The 18675-nt window shown below is 44.7% G+C and overlaps 3 protein-coding genes across 5 annotated transcripts in view; 1 reads left to right on the top strand and 2 right to left on the bottom strand.

Moving 5' to 3' along the window:
* Positions 1 to 18675, top strand: part of THRAP3 (thyroid hormone receptor associated protein 3) — a 185043-nt gene that overhangs the window by 98083 nt on the left and 68285 nt on the right. The window lies entirely within an intron of this gene.
* LSM10 (LSM10, U7 small nuclear RNA associated) lies at positions 15569 to 16315 on the bottom strand. Its single transcript, XM_063311757.1, has one exon. It carries the CDS (start codon positions 16201 to 16203, stop codon positions 15826 to 15828), a length of 378 nt encoding a protein of 125 aa, XP_063167827.1. The 5' UTR covers positions 16204 to 16315; the 3' UTR covers positions 15569 to 15825.
* Positions 17333 to 18675, bottom strand: part of OSCP1 (organic solute carrier partner 1) — a 35289-nt gene continuing 33946 nt past the window's right edge. For both annotated transcript variants that reach the window (XM_063311776.1, XM_063311775.1), the window contains one exon: positions 17333 to 17954. In XM_063311776.1, coding sequence (XP_063167846.1) covers positions 17838 to 17954 — 117 coding nt within the window. In that variant the 3' untranslated portion in view covers positions 17333 to 17837. The remainder of the gene's footprint in view (positions 17955 to 18675) is intronic.

Raw genomic sequence — 18675 nt, 5'->3', positions numbered from 1 at the left:
TACAATTCCACCAATAATTCCACCTCTGGCATGAACTAGGGCCTTCAGATACAATTTACAAAGCGCTATAGCTGAGAGGCAATTGTCATACATACTGTACTTACACAGAAAAAGAGTGAGAAGTAGACAGAACAAGAAATTGAAGGTAGAGGATGTGAAAAGGAAAGGCAACATAGCTCATTTCAGTTAAAACCAACACCACTCACTTTACCTTTCCCTAGTTTTCCATCCTGGCAAAATATCACTGCTTCATACAGCTAGTTTGGTCTAGTGGTGAAGCTGCTGGGCTAGAAACCAGGAGACCGAACACTTCCCCAACCTACTCAATTGGCCGTCCACAGTTGATCATGATTCCTCAGCTGCCAGTCTTGGATGCCCTAGATCTGCCTCCTCATGAGATCAGGAAAGCGATCTTGCAGATGAACTCAAATAAAGCAACAGGCCAGGATGGCAATCCTGCTGAGTTCTACAAAGCACTAGACCCAAATGTCTTATACTGTTCCAAAACTTCTTGAAAGACATTTGGTCCACAAAGGAGACACCTGACAACTTCTGCGATGCCCTCTTTGTGGCTCTCTTTAAAAATAAGGGAAGCAAATCAGATTGAGGGAACTACAGAGGTATCTCACTGCTGTCCATTTTAGGCAAGATCTTTGCCTGCTTTCTCCTGAACAGACTTGTCACTGTCTTGGAAAGGAACCTCCCAGAGGCACAGTGTGGCTTTCGGCCAGAACGGAGTACAGCAGACATGATATTTGCTGTGAAGTAAGTCCAGAAGAAGTGCATCGAGCAGAACAAGCCTCTTTACTCTATCTTCACTGACCTGACAAAGGCATTTGACACTGTAAACAGGGAGGTTCTCTGGATCATCCAGAGACGTAATGGATGCCCGAGGAAATTTGTGAAGTTGGTTCAGCTACTCCACAAAGGAATGACAGGACAGGTTCTTTACCACGGTGATACACCAGCTGCATTTGCCATTTCCAATGGGGTAAAACAGGGTTGTGCGCTAGCTCCAGTCCTGTTCAATCTGTTCTTCACCTGCATGTTGTCCAGGGTCTGAAGGAGGGAGTGTACATCAGGTACCAACTGGACAGCTCTCTCTTTGACCTTTGCCACTTGAACGCATGGACAAAGTGCCTCCATACAGTCATTCAAGAAACTCTCTTTGCTGATGATTGTGCACCCTGGCACACAAAGACAGTGATCTACAGTTGATGCTGAACAAATTCTCAGATGCTGTTATGCTCTTCGGCCTATCAGTCTGAACAAGACTGAAGTACTTTACCAGCATGTGCCAAATACCAACCCGGTAGAACTAAAAATCACTGTTGATGATACCCAGCTGACAAATGTAAACAGCTTCAAATACTGGGAAGCATCGTCTTGAGTGATGGGTCTTTGGACAAAGAAATTGACTCCAGGATCAGCAAGGCCAGCGAGGCACTGGGGCGGCTGCGTATTAGAGTGCTCAACCAACTCAACATCTGTATCTCCACAAAGCTGAAAGTCTACAGAGCTGTGGTTATCCCTTCTCTCCTATATGGATGTGAGTCCTGGACTCTGTACTGAAGGGACATCAACAACTGGAGAAATATCACATGCACGCTCTTCACTCCATCCTTGGCAAGACCATGCCTCTAACCTGGGATGTGGATTGCGTGGGGTCCACCAGCATTGAGTCCCTGCTTATCAGAACCCGGAGGTGGTGGGTGGGTTACATCATCCAAATGGATGACCACCATATGCCTCGCTAGTTGCTGTACAGTGTACTGGAGTTTGGGAAGAGACCTTGAGGTCAACCATGCAAGCGCTACAAAGACACTGTGGAAGAAACCCTATGTCACCATGACATCCAGAAAAGGGAACTAGAAGCTGTGGCTGCTGACAGAACCCACTAGCAAGCCCTGTACTATGAAGCCTCTGCTGGCTTTGAAGACAGGTGCCGACAAAAACTGATAGAAAACTGTGAGCAGCATCACAGAATAACACCCACAGTTACGACAACAATGGACTTCCAGTGGACCCATTGTGCTAGAATGCACTTCCAGACTGGGACTGCAGAGCCACCTCCGTGTCCGCAGATGAACTGCCCAACAGTGTGTTTTCTTTGAACCCAAAGGACTGTCAACCATATGAACATACAGTGGTGCTTCAAAGTTTGTGAAGCCTTTTGAATTTTCAACATTTCTGCATAAATATGATGTAAAACGTGCTGTTTCCCACACAAGTCCTAAAACTAGATAAAGTATGTGAACCTCTAGTATTATCAGTTCATTTGAAAAGGAAATTAGAGTCAGGTGTTTCAATAAATGGGACGATAATCAGTTGTGAATGTGGGAGGTCCTGCCTTATAGAAAGAACAGAATTCTGGGTCTTCACTCTGAAAGTCTGATCTTTACAACAGGGAAGTGGAGGTGTGTCATGGCTTGAACAAAGGAGATTTTTGAGGACCTCCGAAAAACAGTTGTTCATGCTCATCAGGCTTGAAAAGGTCACAAAACTATTTCCAAAGAGTTTGGATTCCACCAGTCCACTGTCAGGCAGATCGTGTACAAATGGGGGCAATTCAATGGCTTTGTTACCTTCCCCAGGAGTGGTCAACCAACCAAGATCACACCAAGAGCAAGGCATATAATACTCAGGGAGGTCTCAAGAAATCCCAGGGTAACATCTAAGGAATAAAGGCCTCTCTTGCATTGGTGAGTGTCAGTATTCACGAGACCACCATCAGGAGAACACTGAACAACAATGGTGTGCGCAGCAGGGTTGCAAGGAGAAAGCCACCACTCTCCAAAAGAACACTGCTGTCTACCATTTGCAAAAAATCGCATGGACAAGTCAGGTTATTGGAAGAATGTTCTGTGGATGATGGAACTTCTTAGAACCTCTTGGCTTGAACGAAAAGCATTATATTTGGCAAAAGGCTGCATCCCAGCGTAAGAACTTTATCCCATCTGTGAAACGTGGTGGTGGCAGTATCATGGTTTAGGCCTGCTTTGCTGCCTCTAGATCAGGACGGCTTGCCATCATTGATAGAACTATGGCTTCTGATTTGTATCAGCAAATTCTACAGGAAAACGTCAGGGTATCTGTCCGTGAACTGCAGCTCAGAGAAAGTGGGTCATGCAACAAGACGATGACCAAAAACACAGAACTCATACCACCAAAGAATGGTTAAAGCAGAAGGTTAATGTTGTGGAACGGCCAAGTCAAAGTCCTGACCTTAATCACATAGAAATGTTGTGGAAGGACCTGAAGCAGGCAATTCATATGAGGAAGCCCATCAACATCCCTGAGTTGAAGCTGTTCTGTAAGAAGGAATGGGCTAAAATTCCTCCAAGCCAACGTGCAGGATAGGTCAACAGATGATGGTGCTGAATGAGGGGGACTTATGAACCAGTCTTTGGAGTTCCGCCCATTGCAGCGTCCCTGTGGTCACAATTTCTGATGTTTCCTGCAAGCTTCCCAGAAGCAAAGTCAATGGGGAAGCTGGAAACTACAGGAAATTGGAAGTCACTCCCACTGCTTTTTTGCCTACCCTCGCTCCGTAGTGCCTGACCGTGGCATCTCTCCACCCACATCCCATAGTGCCTGCCCAACACACCCTCACCTGCCGGCCTGCTTGCCTGGGACTCCCACCTCTTCCCACTTAATGACCCACATGGTCCTGGGGTTACAATGGCAACCAACTGGGATTGCCAGGATTGCTGTTGCCAAACAATGCATCAGTTGTAATTAGCAGTGGAAATTCTGGTCCCAATTGCCATCGTAACCCAAGGACTAACTGTATGTAACTTTCAATCATTTTCCTCAGTAAATCAATGTATAATGTTTTTGACTCATTTGTTTAATTGGGTTCTCTTTACCTAGTTTTAGGACTTGTGTGGAGAACACATCATATTTATGCAGAAATATGAAAATTCAAAAGGGTTCACAAGCATCACTGTATAAAGAAAACAAGTATTTCTCCTTACTCCTTTTTTACACCTTTTCTCTTAAAGGCATTTTCCATCTATAACCTACTTCATAACTCCCCCAAGCATCCTTTTTCATGCTTTCATGCATAACTCTCCACACTTCCGTAACCTTCTATAACCACTCTTTTCTCTCTGTTCCAAAAAGCTTCAACATCTCCTCCTTTCTTCCAAAATCCAAAGGAGGATAGCACCAGTCAGCCTGGGCACTTTGTGGCCAGTGTACCCAAGCACACCCCAAAGCAGTTTTACTCCCAGCATGTTTACACTATTCTACACAAGCCAGGATCCCCAGGGGTTTTGAGACTTTATTGCAAGCCCACATATTGTTGCCCACATCCCTTTGAGGAGGTATATGTGCTTCCTGGCACCCACTCTGTAAAAGGCTCTTTTGATTTCCTGCAGGGCTCACAATGGAAGGACAGCAGACATGATGGAGCCAGGATATCAAGAGAAGAATGGCCAATTTTCAGAGCCGGCATTCCAGAAAGATCCACAATTTTGCAGTGATGGCTAGGGTGACTCAGGTCTGACTCTTCAACAGCCCCAACCCTGTCTCTCCAGCTGGAGCAGAAGGAGACTAAAACACCACACTAACTAGCAAAAGCAGGCTGAACAACCTCCCATAGTTTTTGCAATCCTGCCCTAGGCTGCTCTCTGTGCGTCACCCCTGGGGGAGTAGTGGCAGAAGCAACTGCCTTTCCCCTCAAGCCTCAGAGTGCTCTACAGGAGCCTCGAATGCCACTTCTGTAAATAAAGGCTCCATCCAGGGGTTCTGAGTTTCTGCCCTTCCTGGGATTACAGATGGAGAGGGCTCTACTTCCACACCCCCAAAGTTAAGGGCTCTGCTTGCATAACAAAGCAAATCTGTAACTGAAGACTCTTACTTACTTCCCTCCCTCACTCTCATCTAGTTCTGGTTATATCACTCCCCCTCCAGCTATTGATGGGAGGGGAGAACACCCAAGTGGTGAGCTACAGCAACTCATATAGAGGCTTCTGTTCTGTGAGAAGTTTTGAATCAAATATGGCAGTTGCAGCTGGTTTTTCCCTGCACAGGAAACCAGAGACACATTTCCTATACATGGTTTCTCTGGTTGCGAACTAGGCCCAGGCTGGAGGACAGCTGCCCAGTATCCTATGGCTGACTGACAGGAATAGAACCTGCTTTCTTCTATCCTATTCTCCACACTACCAAAAATGGGAATGGCTTTCACTTTTCCCCCACAATATGTCAAGTGTCATCTTTCCAGTACTGGATGGCTAGAAATTCTTCAGAAAATATAAGATACTCAGAACTCCCAGAATAATGAACTTTATACCAGGAATCAAATTCTGTGTACATGCATGTGATTAGAGGTGCCACAAATTGTTCATGGCCTTGTTTGTTATCTTACCACCAGCTAGTAAATAAAGGCCTGAAACAGACACAGGTGACCAGTCCTCATTTGCCTTTAATGGTATCCAGCCTAGGGGAGTCTTACCAGGCAGGCCCAGCAAGGAATGGTGAACAGCCTTCTCCTGGGTTGTGCCTACTTCTTAAGATGAATCACTCTGCAAATTTGAATCTGCTCTATCAGGGAGATAAAGAAAAAGGTGAATGACTGCTGGAGTAAAGAAGAGATGCATAGGCACTTGGGTGAAGTGGCATTCACATGGGGAGATCAAAACTGGCATGGAGAATCCTAGTTGTGTCCTCCACGGTAGCTGAAATGCTGTGAATCAACAGTTTGGAGGTATTTTGGTCCAGCTCCTCTCCTGCCCCAGTCACCCTTCAACATAGGCTGGGCAGATCTGCAGGAGAGGAATCTACTGGCCATTCAGCACAGCACCACATGCATCAAGATATTTGGGCTCCCAACTACAGGACCAAGGGAATACTCTCCAGACAGTGAAGAGCCCCTGTGAGGGATCAGTTCTTCATCTCATTCCTCTCTTGCCATCACAACAGCTTGAAGAGGCCAGAAGACATACCAGTCCATGAATCATATTAAGCTATTTATATGGTTTAGCCCTGCTTTAGGAATTATTAGACTGTGGTTTGTAAACTATGGCATAATGTTATTTATGGCTTAATGTTATGCGTGGATCTCATTTGACTGCATTGCTTCCCATTTATCAATCCCTACAAGCTCTCCTACACTCCAAATACTACTTTCCCTAAATTGAGATAACATCTATTCTTTTGACCTAGTTATTTCAAATTAAATCTTGAAGTGCATTCATCATCTCCAGTTTCAATTGTGGAAGGAATATAAAGCCTGACCTTTGCAAGGAAAAATGCTCACCAACTCCTCACATATTACATATAAATCAAATCTACTTGCTATGAAAGGTAAATGGTGGGGTGGGGGTACACTTCACAATCTCTGTGATAGAAATTGTCCAAGTGGGGAATACCATGACTGAAGAAATGACTTGAAGGATGCCATCACAGAGTCTTAAATCAAAACTACAGCACATTCCAAGAATATTCTATATGTCCATACTAGTAACTTGGGTATGTTTGGATCCAAAATTCTATGCCGGCTTCCATTTTCTAATCGATCAATGGTATCTCAGATTCAGTAAGTCTTTGTGCTTAAATCTGATTTTGCAGAGCCATTACCAGGCCTTGGTCCCAGAAATGTATTATATCCACACCACTATCACAAAGGTGTTAGCTTTTAAGAATCTGTATGAAGAGATTAAGAGCCAGATCCTCTGTTGGCTACATTTTCAGATGCTTAGCAAGCATAATAGGAACACATTATGTAGCAGCCTGCCTATTAAACAACCTGCCAGACGTAGCTAAATTTGGCTACAGGAGCCAAGTCAATTTATAGACTAGGTGCAAGAAGAGAACAACAGGAAGGAATTGTTGAAGAAGAGAAGGTATCTGGCACCTTGGGAGAAACGGCCTTGTTATTGTTGAATCTGTAATATTCAGAAGAAGAGGAGGAACTGAAAAGAATCACGCATCTTTTAACTTGCGTAGTTGGAAAACCGGATTTGATACACTCTGAGAGAAGGTAGATTGGGTCCAATGGCTTCAAATCTTGAAGGAGTAAAGTATCCAGGAAGGATGAAAAATCTTACAATGAGATACTGAAGATACGCAACACTCCACACATGAAAGAAAAATGGATGAAATCTAAATAGACCAGTATGGATACATGCAGCGCTCTCCAAATGCTGAAGAGGAAACGGGACATATGCGGGAAATAGAAGGATTATTATTTATTAAATTTATATGCTGCTCAATTCCCAGCAGCTCGGGGCGGAAGGAGGGAAACATGAAGGTGGTCTTCAGACACTGCAGGAACATCGCAAAAGCCCAGAATGAGCTGAAGCTTGTGAAAAATATCAAATATAGCAAAAAAGTTTATTTGGGTGTTACAAATAAAAAGAAAGCTAAAGAGGACATTATTCCACTGCAAGAAGGAAGTAGTGAATTAAGTGGAGAAAGTAAGATAAAACTTCTATTTTGCATCTGTCATCTCTCAGAAGAGAAATGGAAACCCAGATGGTCATTGTTATGGCACTTAAGGGAACAAGGGACTAAAGTTTAGATTAGACAAGAAGAAGGTAAGAGAGAAAATAATTTAAACAAATTCAAAACTCCAGGGCCAGGGTATTGAAGGAACTAGGAGGAGGATCACAGAACCATTTTAGGTGATCTGAGAACTCCAGGAGAATTGGTGACATCCCATAAGATTGGAGAAGAAATGTGCCCAAAAAGAGGAAAGGATCTGGAAAGTTACTGACCTATCGCTTGATGTGTGAATTCCAGGTGAGGAAAAATGGTAAACTAGACATCTCTGAAACCTGAGACTTTGTAAATATAGAAATGGGACACTTAGAGGGCACTAAAATTCCAGGCAAGAAGAAGAACAATTTACAAAATGTCAGACAAAGGTATGACACTTGAGACACTGCAAAAGGTTTTTGAAGAATTGGGAGAGAAACTTGTAACTGAATTGAAAGCAATAATCTCTGCAGCCGCAAATGTACTTTTTGAAGATTACAAAGAAGTGAAAGATGTGACAGACGACAATATGGAAGAATTTATGGACAGGCAGGATGAAGAGGGGATACAAACCTTAGCTGGTATAGAAATATTGGAAAATAAAGAAATTGTGCAGTATAAAATAGAGATGACAACCAGAGTGGAAATACAAAGGACAAAGAGATGAAAAAGAACATGGACAAGGATTTATTGTGTTTACAAAAGAGGGTTTCTAAAACCTCAAAGAAATCTTTGAGAGGGGAGAAATAAAATTTGAATGGAGATGCAATCCTACAACAGCAACTTGATTTGTCAGAAGCAAAAGAAAGGAGTATAAAGTTGACTTGTTTGATCAGGATTATAAGAAATATTTTTATAAAATTCTGGAAACCCTTTATGGACTTTTTGCCGACACTTGGATAGAAACAACAGTGATTTTTGGATTTGTGAATGGATAAGGTGGGATTATGGGAAGAAGTGAATTATGTACAGTATGTAATTTATGTGAATTACTAATTAAGTAAATTATGTATGTAAAAAGGGTGAGGAAATATTAATTTGCTTGTACCGTCTTTAAATATTCTTTTTTCTATCTCTTTTGTTTTGTACTCTGTGTTTTTTTTCTTTGACTTCAGTTTGTATTATCTTTAAGTCTTACAATAGGTAAAGGTAAAGGTTTCCCTTGACATTAAGTCCAGTCGTGTCCGACTCTAGGGGGCGGAGCTCATCTCCATTTCAAAGCCGAAGAGCCGGCGTTTGTCCGTAGACACTTCTGTGGTCATGTGGCTGGCATGACTAAACGGAACGCCGTTACCTGCCTGCTGAAGTGGTACCTATTCATCTACTCACATTTGCATGTTTTCGAACTGCTAGGTTGGCAGGAGCTGGGACTAGCAACAGGAGCTCACCCCATCATGCAGTTTCGAACTGCTGACCTTCCGATCGGCAAGCTCAGCAGCTCAGCAGCTTAACCCGCAGCGCCACCGTGTCCCTTTTAAGTATTACAATATTTAAAGATAATGCAAACTGAAATCAAAGAAAAAAAATTAAAATTAAAAAATTAAAGAGTTTTACAACTTTAATAAAAAGTATTAAAAAGAAAGTAAGTTACTGACCTATCACTTGATGTCTGTACCAGGCAAGAACTTCAAACAGATTATCAAACAACATGTTTGAACACTTGGATAGGCATGTTAATAGGCGCCAGCATGGGTCTCTCCTTTGACAGAGTTATTAGTTTAGTGAATCAGGGAAATGTAGGTTTAGCATACCTGGACTTTAGCATGAGATTATCCTTCATAAAATGGAAAATAAGGGCTAGATGATAGCTGGATTCATAGCTAAATTATTGCACCTAAAGGGCTCATTAATGGCTCCACTTGGAAAAGTACTTTATGTCTCTGTCCTGGACCTTTCTGCTATCCAATATTTTTATCAATAACTTAAGGGAGTTGAAGAGACACTTAGCAAACCATAAATAGGTTGGTATTTAACAAGAAAAAATGCAAATATGTATCTCATAGGAAAAATGTAAGGCTGGTATAGAAGAGAGAGACCTGGCTTGACAGTAGAACATCTGAAACGGAATCTGGGTATCCTTGTTGTCCACAACCCTGAATCAGCAGTGTGAAACAACTGCAAAAAAAAAAAAAAAAAAGGCAAATATGGTCTTGGGGCACATTAACAAGAGCAAAGAGTCTAGACCACAGGAAGTGTCTCCCTCTAAAGATGCTCTAGTGGAGTCTGCGCTGAGCTGGAGGGTGGACAAAATGCATTCTAAAGTTCCTTTCAACTCTACGATTCCTGGCATGAAAAGCAACTAAGACTACAGCTGTTCATCTCCATTTATTGAATGGAAGAGCTAGAGTCAGGACCAGAAATATTGGAACAAGGATAACTGTTTTGGCATTTGGCCTCCATATACCACCACACTGAAGTTGAAAGGAAACACACCCAGATGGGAGCAAAGTCAGGACTTTCAGCTGTAATTCAAGGGGTTTGACAAAAATGGGGCACTAACCATTCAGGAAGTACAGCCAGTGGCATACACACACACCCATCGTTGGTGGCTCATAAGTAATGGAACGAATGGCTGACAAGCAGCTGCATGGCTAGGTGTGGCCTGTTTCCTGGGTACCCCATGACCAATCAAGCAGATAAAAGGCCTGGAGGTGGCTCCGAGTGTTACATTTGCATTTGGTAGCTGTTCACTAGAACCCTCAACATGAGGTCCAAAGAGGTCCATGTGAGTGAAGGAGGCCATCATTAGGCTGAGAGAACAGATTAAACCCATCAGAGAGATAGCAAAAACGTTGAGAGTCGCCAATACGACAGTTTGGAACATGCTGAAAAAGAAGGAATTAACTGGCAAGCTCAGCAACAGCAAAAGGTCTGGAAGACCACAGAAGACAACTAAAGTGGATGACTGCAGAATTCTGCTCATGGTGAAGAGGAACCCTTTCACAACTTCTAGCCAGGTCAAGAACGCTCTTGAGGAGGTAGGCATGTCATTGTCAACATCTACAGTCAAGAGACGGCTTTATGAATGTAAATACAGAGGCTTCACAACAAGGTGCAAACCACTGGTAACGCTCAAGAATAGAAAGGCCAGATTAGACTTTGCCAGCAAACACCTAAAAAAGCCTGCCCAGTTCTGGAATAAGATTCTTTAGACTGATGAAACCAAGATTAACTTGCACCAAAATGATGGGAAGAGAAAAGTATGGAGAAGGAAAGGAACAGCTCATGATCCAAAGCATACCACATCATCTGTCAAACATGGTGGAGGCAGTGTTATGGCATGGGCATGTATGGCTGCCAATGGAACTGGGTCACTGGTGTTTATTGATGACCTGACTGCTGATAAAAGCAGCAGGATGAATTCTGAAGTGTCTAGGGCTATACTTTCTGCTCAGATTCAGCCAAATGCTGCCAAACTGATAGGACGTGGCTTCATATTGCGGTGTCCTATAGATCCATATGGATAATGGCCCAAAACATACAGCAAAAGCTACCCAAGAGTTTCTCAAGGCAAAGAAGTGGGATGTTCTTCAATGGCCAAGTCAGTCACCTGATCTCAACCCAATAGAGCATGCTTTTCACTTACTGAAGACAAGACTGAAGGCGGAAAGATCCACAAATGAGCAGCAGCTGAAGGCTGCTGCAGTAAAGGCCTGGCAAAGCATCTCAAGGGAGGAAACTCAGCATTTGGTCATGTCCATGGGTTCCAGACTTCAGGCAGTCATTGACTGCAAAGGATTTTCATCCAGGTACAAAGGTGATCCTTATGTTTGTAATGATGTTGGTTTGTTCCATTACTTATGAGCCACCAACAATGGGGGTGTGTGTATGCCACTGGCTGTACTTATTTATTTATTTTTCAAATTTCTCTTACCGCCCATCTCTCCCAAAAGGGGGACTCTGGGTGGTTTACAGTAAAATCAAAATTAAAAGCATATAAATTACAATATAACAGACCAATAAATAAAGATAAAATAGATACAAAATCCAAGAGGTGAAGATCTTATTTCTTGGGGAGAGATCTATGGTACTAGCCACTCCCAAGAAGAAATGGTGCCCCTCCCACCCCAGGTGAGGCAGCAGAACCAGATTTTCAAGTCCTTCCGGAAGGCCGGGAGCGAAGGGGCCTGCCTCACCTCCGGGGGCAGCATGTTCCTGAGGGCTGGTGCCACTGCAGAGAAGGCCCGCCTCCTGGACCCCACCTGGTGGAATTCCCTTACCGTCGGGGTTCGTAGCATGCCCTCTCTGCAGGACCGGGTGGGACGGGTCAATGTTAAGGGGATGAGAATACTTCCTGAATGGTTAGTGCCCCACTTGGTTTGGTTGACACAGTGGAATAAACCCTAACAGGTTAACAAAATATACAGTCCAACAAATCAATCATATTATGGCCTAATGAGGAATGAGTATTAGGTATGTTCCCTGCCTTCAGTTATTTATAAAAATAATAAAGGCAGAATAAAAAAATCTAATAACAACAAAAAAAATAACGTTAATGGTATTCCCCTTCAACAAAGGATCATTACCTTGTCGTGGTGCTGGAGCTTGAGCACCTCAATGATGCCATGAGCTAAACCGTGAAGGGCCACCCAAGATGGGAAGGTCATGACAGAGAGGTCAGACTCAATGCGATCCCTGGGGAAGGTCATGGCAACCCACCCCAGTATTCTTGCCGTGAAAACTAAATGGATCAGTACAACCAGAGATATGTCGGTATACCATCGGAAGATGAGACCCCCAGGTCGAAAGATGGTCAAAATGCTACTGGGGAGGAACAGAGGATGAGTTCAACTAGCCCCAGACGTGATGACGCAGCTAGCTCAAAGCCGAAAGGACGGCTAGCAGCTGACGGTGCTGGTGGTGAACGGCGCATCCGATGTTCTAAGGATCAACACACCATTGGAACCTGGAATGTAAGATCTATGAGCCAGGGCAAATTGGATGTGGTTATTGGTGAGATGTCAAGATTAAAGATAGACATTTTGGGCGTCAGTGAACTGAAATGGACTGGAATGGGCCACTTCACATCAAATGACCACCAGATCTACTACTGTGGACAAGAGGACCACAGAAGAAATGGAGTAGCCTTCATAATCAATAGTAAAGTGGCTAAAGCAGTGCTTGGATACAATCCAAAAAACGATGGAATGATCTCAATTCGAATTCAGGGCAAGCCAGCTAACATCACAGTGATCCAAATATACGCCCCAACCACAAATGCTGAAGAAGCTGAAGTAGAGCAGTTCTATGAGGATCTGCAGCACCTACATGCCTAAAAGAGATGTTATTTTCACCACAGGAGACTGGAATGCTAAGGTGGGCAGTCAAATGACACCTGGAATTACAGGTAAGTATGGCCTGGGAGAACAAAACGAAGCAGGACATAGGCTGATAGAATTTTGCCAAGACAATTCACTCTGCATAACAAACACTCTCTTCCAACAACCTAAGTGACAGCTTTATACATGGACTTCACCAGATGGACAACACCGAAATCAGATTGACTACATCCTTTGCAGCCAAAGGTGGCGGACATCTGTACAGTCGGTAAAAACAAGACCTGGAGCTGACTGTAGTTCCGATCACGAACTTCTTCTTGCACAATTTAGGATCAGACTAAAGAGATTAGGGAAGACCCACAGATCAGCTAGATATGAGCTCACTAATATTCCTAAGGAATATGCAGTGGAGGTGAAGAATAGATTTAAGGGACTGGACTTAGTAGATAGGGTCCTGGAAGAACTCTGGACAGAAGTTCGCAGCATTGTTCAGGAGGCGGCAACAAAATACATCCCAAAGAAAGAGAAAACCAAGAAGGCAAAATGGCTGTCTGCTGAGACACTAGAAGTAGCCCAAGAAAGAAGGAAAGCAAGAGGCAACAGTGATAGGGGGAGATATGCCCAATTAAATGCAAAATTCCAGAGGTTAGCCAGAAGAGATAAGGAATTATTTTTAAACAAGCAATGCGCGGAAGTGGAAGAAGACAATAGAATAGGAAGGACAAGAGACCTCTTCCAGAAAATTAGAAACATCGGAGGTAAATTCCAGGCAAAAATGGGTATGATCAAAAACAAAGATGGCAAGGACCTAACAGAAGAAGAAGAGATCAAGAAAAGGTGGCAAGAATATACAGAAGACCTGTATAGGAAGGATAACAATATCGGGGACAGCTTTGATGGTGTGGTCAGTGAGCTAGAGCCAGACATCCTGAAGAGTGAGGTTGAGTGGGCCTTAAGAAGCATTGCTAATAACAAGGCAGCAGGAGACGACGGCATCCCAGCTGAACTGTTCAAAATCTTGCAAGATGATGCTGTCAAGGTAATGCATGCTATATGCCAGCAAATTTGGAAAACACAAGAACGGCCATCAGATTGGAAAAAACCAACTTATATCCTCATACCAAAAAAGGGGAACACTAAAGAATGTTCAAACTATCGAACAGTGGCACTCATTTCACATGCCAGTAAGGTAATGCTCAAGATCCTGCAAGGTAGACTTCAGCAGTTCATGGAGCGAGAATTGCCAGATGTAGAAGCTGGGTTTAGAAAAGGCAGAGGAACTAGAGACCAAATTGCCAATATCTGCTGGATAATGGAAAAAGCCAGGGAGTTTCAGAAAAACATCTATTTCTGTTTTATTGACTATTCTAAAGCCTTTGACTGTGTGGACCATAACAAATTGTGGCAAGTTCTTAGTGGTATGGGGATACCAAGTCATCTTGTCTGCCTCCTGAAGAATCTGTATAATGACGAAGTAGCAACAGTAAGAACAGACCACGGAACAATGGACTGGTTTAAGATTGGGAAAGGAGTACGGCAGGGCTGTATACTCTCACCCTATCTATTCAAGTTGTACGCAGAACACATCATGCGACGTGCTGGGCTTGAGGAATCCAAGGTCGGAGTTAAAATCGCTGGAAGAAACATTAACAATCTCAGATATGCAGATGATACCACTTCGATGGCTGAAAGCGAAGAGGAACTGAGGAGCCTTATGATGAAGGTGAAAGAAGAAAGTGCACAAGCTGGCTTGCAGCTAAACCTCAAAAAAACCAAGATTATGGCAACCAGCTTGATCGATAACTGGCAAATAGAGGGAGAAAACGTAGAGGCAGTGAAAGACTTTGTATTTCTAGGCGCGAAGATTACTGCAGTTGCTGACTGCAGTCAGGAAATCAGAAGACGCTTAATCCTTGGGAGAAGAGCAATGACAAATCTCAATAAAATAGTTAAGAGCAGAGACATCACACTGACAACAAAGGCCCGCATAGTTAAAGCAATGATGTTCCCTGTAGTAACATATGGCTGCGAGAGCTGGACCATAAGGAAGGCTGAGAGAAGGAAGATCGATGCTTCTGAACTGTGGTGTTGGAGGAAAATTCTGAGAGTGCCTTGGACTGCAAGAAGATCAAACCAGTCCATCCTCCAGGAAATAAAGCCAGACTGCTCACTTGAGGGAATGATATTAAAGGCAAAACTGAAACACTTTGGCCACATAATGAGAAGACAGGACACCCTGGAGAAGATGCTGATGCTAGGGAGAGTGGAGGGCAAAAGGAAGAGGGTCCGACCAAGGGCAAGGTGGATGGATGATACTCTAGAGGTGACGGACTCGTCCCTGGGGAAGCTGGGGTTGTTGACGACCGACAGGAAGCTCTGGCGTGGGCTGGTCCATGAAGTCACGAAAGAAGCGACTAAACGAATAAAGAACAACAATGGTATTCCTACAACATACTGAATTACAATCACCCATCCCCCACCTGTTTTTGCTAGGAGAGTGTGTTGTGTAAACCCAGCCTTCAAATGTTATGCAGGAACAGGGCATGGTTTTGTCATCAGAGCCTCATATTTTTTGATCAGTTTTTTTAGAGACCAAGGACCATGGAATTCTGGGCTCGTTTCATTTTTGTGTGTCTGGTTTTCCTCCAGATAGAATAGGGACATTGCAAAATAAGTAAAGCTTGGTAAACAAACAAAACAAACTAACACAAAAACCTCCAGAAAATACAACCCATTAGGTGCAAAATCATCACGTTTTGACTGAAAGGAGATAATCCAAAGCACAGAGCAGTGCTTCAACAGGGAGTCTGAATCTTAAAGCTTATTAGTTTATTCCTGAGGGAAAAAAGCAGTTCAGGATGGGGAAAGAATATTAATTAAATATTAATAAAAAGGACCCTTAAAATACCGATCTTATTGGTAGATAGTGTTATTTGGATGCTTACATTCTGGGAAAGGAACATCACCATCTGATTCCCTTTTGAATCGGACCTTGGTTCGTGCCAAGCGGGCAGATTTCCAGCGCAGGCTGCCCCGCGTGCCCGGCTGCATCCAGACAAGGTCACTTGCCCTTTGGCTTCGGCCGAAGGAACTCGGTCCTGCCCTTGTCTCGGGCGCCGAAGGTGCGGATGCGGTGGATGAGCTGCAGCTGCTGCTCGATCGTGGCCCGGATGTCCACCTCGTCGGGGATGTGGACGTAGCGGACGTTCCTGCCGGTCACAAAGAGGTCCTGCAGCCGGGAGGCGCGGCCGTGGCGGTCGGTGAAGGTGGCCTCGCCCAGGCGAACGTTCATGAAGGCGTCCACGTTGATGATGCGGCCCACGGCCACGCTCTCGTCGCGCAGCTCCACGGTGGTGACGCGGCTGTGGAGGCCCTGCAGCAGCAGCACCAGGCTGTTCTCCGAGATGGTGCGCTCCTTCACCGAGTGGCTGATCTCCATGGCGGCTGCAGAGCGTGACAGGCGCGGCTCAGCCGGAGGAGCCCGGCCCCCCCATCCCCGTTCTCCGGCCAACCCGCCTGGAGACGAGCGCGCCTAGCTGTCCCGCTCCCCGGCTGCAAGAGCAGGCCCACGACTACCCCCAGCAGCAACGCCGGCGCCCACCCAGCCGGCTTCGCCTCGGGCACGAAAAAGCCCGAGGACGCCTGCGCAGCGAGGCCTCGCCTCCAAAGCCACCCCCCCCATTGGCCGGCAGTCGGAGCGGCGCCATTGGCTCGGCCGGGTGGAGGGCGCGAATTCCCGGGCAGGATGTTCGGCCCCGGAAAAAGCGGTTGCCGCGTTCCCCTGCCCTCCATCCTCCCGAGGCCGCTTCAGCTTCTTCCCCCCTCCCCGTCCCAGATGGCGGGCGGCGCCGTCCAAGTTCTACGGCGCGCTCCGGAGCTGCGCCGTTTAATTGCTAACGCTTTGCCTGAAATCGCTCTTCCAGGTCACGTGCAGGATCGGGCTGCCCTGAGCAGAATGGGAAGGGGGCATCGTGCCAGTGATTTCTGCTTTGGCCCTTTCTCTGGCAACAGGAGCGTTGATCCGTTGACGCCGACTGGCCCAGAAGCGGCCTCCCTTGCACCCACAGTAATGGTAAAGGGGGAAGGCTCTGTCCATCCTCCCCAAAGCGGGTGGGCAGGGTAGCGGTCCCTAGTTTTTAATGTGGGTCAGTTCCAGGGAAGCCATTGGTGGATCCCCTGCCCTCCTTTTCCCACCCACCCAGTGCCATCTAGTGACAGGAAGAGCAACCACCGGTCACTCTCCTGAATTTGAAGTGCAGTTTGGGGGGCTCCTCTCAGAATGACCAGTTACATTTTGCTTTCTTGTTTTTTTGTTGCAGGACTACTGATCTTTGGGACTGATAGTCCTGTGGGGGGAAAAGAACCAAAGACACAAGTACAACCCAAAACAAAAACAAAATCTTATTTGCCTGAAATGCCCCACTTAAAACAGTTGAAAAAACAAAAGGTTTTCCTGGAACAATCGGTTTGTTATTGGGCCCTACTATAATTTTAGTTTTGGCTTAGTATGTGAGCTCTAACCACCTATATACCAAGATGAGATATAAATCTAAGTATGTCAGTGTCAGTTCTGGGCAAGCAGTAACTTTCTTTACTCAGGTTTTGATTACAAAAACTCTTACTGGAGTGAGCATTAAAAAATCTACAATAAACAAGGTAGCAGTTTTTTCATTTAAAAAGGAAAATAGCTGCAATATCATTGTAAACTTGGCTTTCACAGTAATGTAAATTGTTATCTCATGGTATGTATTTTTATTTACAGAACTTATCTGGAGGATTTGTGGGCTTTCTTTTTAAGTAAGCTAACTACATGACACTTGAGCAGAGCCATTAATAACCAAGGAACAAAATTGCTGTCCCATAGTGTCCTCCCACACTTGTGCCCACATTTCCCTAAAGCCAGAGAAAAGGGCTGTCAAACAGATCTCAGACACTTTCCAAATCTTATGTCCTAACAAAATGGATAGCTAAGATAGCCATTCTCTTCTACAGGACTTAGGTGCTGTTCCCATCAAGATGGTGTGTCCTGACATTCCTTGGCATCAAAGCTGTGTGGCTCTCCAGAGCTGAGGATCACAGCTTATCCATCATTGCCAACAAATCACACCCCTTGCTGGTTGTCTCACTGTGCTGTTCTGACATCTCAAATTCCCCCATGATGCGATCCAGCTCCTCGTTCCGTTGTTGATCCTGTTTCAAAGAATGTTGCAAGTAAGTATATAAGAACAGGTGTAGACAAAATCTAACACTTATTACCCTAATATGGTATGAACAAAGATCTATGGATTTAATACATTTCATTAAAAAAAAAACCTTTAAAAAATCAAGCCACAATGTAATTCACAGGAGTCATCACAATAAGACCTTATTAAGCTGATACTTAGGAAATTTCTCCTAATATTTGGTCTTAGGTAAAGGTAAAGGTTTCCCTTGACGTAAAGTCCAGTCGTGTCCGACTCTAGGGGGCGGTGCTCATCTCCGTTTCAAAGCCTTGGAGCCGGCGTTGTCCATAGGACACTTCCGGGTCATGTGGCCAGCATGACTCACGGAACGCCGTTACCTTCCCGCCGAAGCGGTACCAATTAATCTACTCACATTTGCATGTTTTCGAACTGCTTGGTGTGCAGGAGCTGGGACGAGCAACGGGAGCTCACCCCGCCGCGCGGTTTCGAACCGCCGACCTTCCGATCGACAGCTCAGCAGTTTAACCCGCAGCGCCACCGCGTCCCTTAATATTTGGTCTTAATCTCCTTTAATTTCAAGCTGTTAATACTTATCTGTAGTTTCAGCAGAGGTCTGCCCCCCGCCCCCGCTCACAATAGCCTTCTATTTACAGTGTTAGCGAGGAATAACGTAGATGTAGTATACTATTAGTCTCAAGACTATTACCTTCTAGCCCATATTTTATCTC

Source organism: Candoia aspera, chromosome 10 (genome assembly GCF_035149785.1).
Source record: "Candoia aspera isolate rCanAsp1 chromosome 10, rCanAsp1.hap2, whole genome shotgun sequence".
In the NCBI taxonomy this organism is placed as follows: Eukaryota; Metazoa; Chordata; class Lepidosauria; order Squamata; family Boidae; genus Candoia; species Candoia aspera.
This window is presented reverse-complemented; position numbering and strand designations above follow the sequence as displayed.